This window comes from Calidris pugnax, unplaced genomic scaffold (genome assembly GCF_001431845.1).
Source record: "Calidris pugnax isolate Ruff unplaced genomic scaffold, ASM143184v1 scaffold32, whole genome shotgun sequence".
Taxonomy (NCBI): Eukaryota; Metazoa; Chordata; class Aves; order Charadriiformes; family Scolopacidae; genus Calidris; species Calidris pugnax.
Genome location: NW_015090783.1, coordinates 9,387,720 through 9,389,637, shown reverse-complemented (window position 1 = coordinate 9,389,637; position 1,918 = coordinate 9,387,720). Strand labels below are relative to the sequence as shown.

Sequence of the window (1,918 nt, the reverse complement as noted above, 5' to 3'; positions counted from 1 at the left end):
AATGACAAGTTGGGGGGGGGGATGGAGTAAGCAGCCACCAGTGTGGTTTTAACTTTGGAGATGCTGCAGGCACAGGGACCCCCTGCTCCAGCCATAGAGCCCCCCAGCCTGACGGGAGCAGAGGGGAGCCCAGCCTGGGGAGGGGGACAAGGGGTGACACTGCCACCTCCAAAGGTTTTATTACATTGGGGGGTGGGGGGGGGGGGAAGGGGGGCTTTTTCTTAAACCCCAGCTCTTAGCAGCCTGTGAGACCCCAAGTTCTCACTGGAAATAGGGGTGTGCTGCATCCAGCATCTCCTTCCCCACGTAGGAGATGCTCCCTGAGCCCCCCCCAGGGGGAAGGGTTTGTACTGGGGAAGGAAAACAACTCTGAAAACTCTCCTGTTGGCTTTCCTTGGTGTTTGTTGGGGAAAAAACCAATCTCCCGGTGAGGTGGTGACGCAGGGTGTTGCCTTTCCCTGCAGGCAAACACGAGGAGCAGCAGGTGGAAGGAGGGATCGTCTCCAAGAACTTCACCAAGAAAATCCAGTAGGTACCCGGGGTGTCTCCCCGCTGAAGGGGCTGGGAGGCTGCCACATCCCCTTGACCAGCACCCAACTGTTGCTAGCCTGCTGTGGGACCCCGTCCCTGCAGTGGGGACAGGTCACAGGCAGCGTGGGGATGCCTCTGTTGATGAAGGGCTGAGCTTTGCCAGTCCCCGCACCCCAGCTCACACACACATGGACTCCTGAGCTTATTTTCACCCCAAAATCTGCCCTTTTCCGGCACGTGACTGGTCTGGGCCACACGGTGGTTTCCCGAGGGAGGTAAAAGAGAAGGAGGTCTTTTTTTGGGTGCTTTGTCAGTCTCCTCCAGGCCCGGGGCTGTGCTTTGGAGCCGGCCAGGGGTGCAGGAGGTGGTGCAAGGAGGCACGGTGCCACCACATCCCCCAGGGTACAGCAGGGCACGATGGGCTGACACCATCATCCGCCCCAAAATACACCCCTGCGTGCGAATGTATGTATAGAGATGTATATAAATACGCATCTCCATCTGCATGATGTCAGCCAGATCGCTATCGCCTTGACTCACCGCAACGACGGCTCACTTTGGCAACAACAACAGCCAAGGGCAGGGAGGAAAGGCCAATCCGGAGGCTGGTGAGCCCCGACCGTGGCACCTCACCCATGCCAGGGGGTGCAGACCCCCCCACTGCAGGGTTAGCAAGGGAGAAGCAGCAAAGCCCGGGGCGTGGGAAGGGTCTCCTTGGCTCAGCTTTGCTTCCCCACCCCGGAGGAGCCCTGTGCATCCCTGGATCCCGCGGGAAGGCTGGGTGAGCCCGGCGCTGCTCCTGCCCGGCCGCCACGGCGGCTCCTTTTACGGGCAAGGCTCGCGGCTGACGCCGGCTGCGGAGCGGCGATGATTTACTCCAGCTTTGCAGGAGCCCTGGGCGGCACAAGCGGCGGGTGACATCCCATCAAACACATCTGCTGGGGAGATTAACCAGAGTGCCTGCGGGGGCCAGGCCGGCCAGGAAACCTCTTTAAATATCCCCAGCACATTCCCGGGGGCTACAGTAATAACACAGGCTTTGCTGAGCCCTGCACTGGGGCTGGGGGCTCGCCATTGGTGTTTCCCCACGGTCTGGTGGTCCTGCTTCTTGAGGGTTCAAGTCCTCCAGGGATGGGGGATGCTGCGAGCCAGCCTCCCTGGCCCCCCCCACCTCCTAAACCATCTCGTCTTTCCTTCCTTCCCTCCCCCAGGCTGCCCTACGAGGTGGACCCCATCACGGTCTTCGCCTCCTTGTCGCCGGAGGGGCTGCTGATCATCGAGGCCCCCCAGATCCCCCCCTACCAGCAGTACGGCGAGGGCGGCTGCGGCAGCGAGATCCCCGTGGAGAGCCAGGAGGCCACCTGCACCTGACGGGCCACCCACCTCC

General features: G+C 61.6%; 1 protein-coding gene across 1 annotated transcript in view; it reads left to right on the top strand.

Moving 5' to 3' along the window:
• The window catches only part of HSPB8 (heat shock protein family B (small) member 8), a 3,657-nt gene extending 1,745 nt beyond the window's left edge, over positions 1-1,912 (top strand). Inside the window, exons 2-3 of the mRNA XM_014965486.1 lie at positions 465-528; positions 1,743-1,912. Of these exons, the coding sequence (XP_014820972.1) occupies positions 465-528; positions 1,743-1,902 (224 nt within the window). The 3' untranslated portion in view covers positions 1,903-1,912. The remainder of the gene's footprint in view (positions 1-464; positions 529-1,742) is intronic.
• The last annotated feature ends 6 nt before the right edge of the window (positions 1,913-1,918 follow it).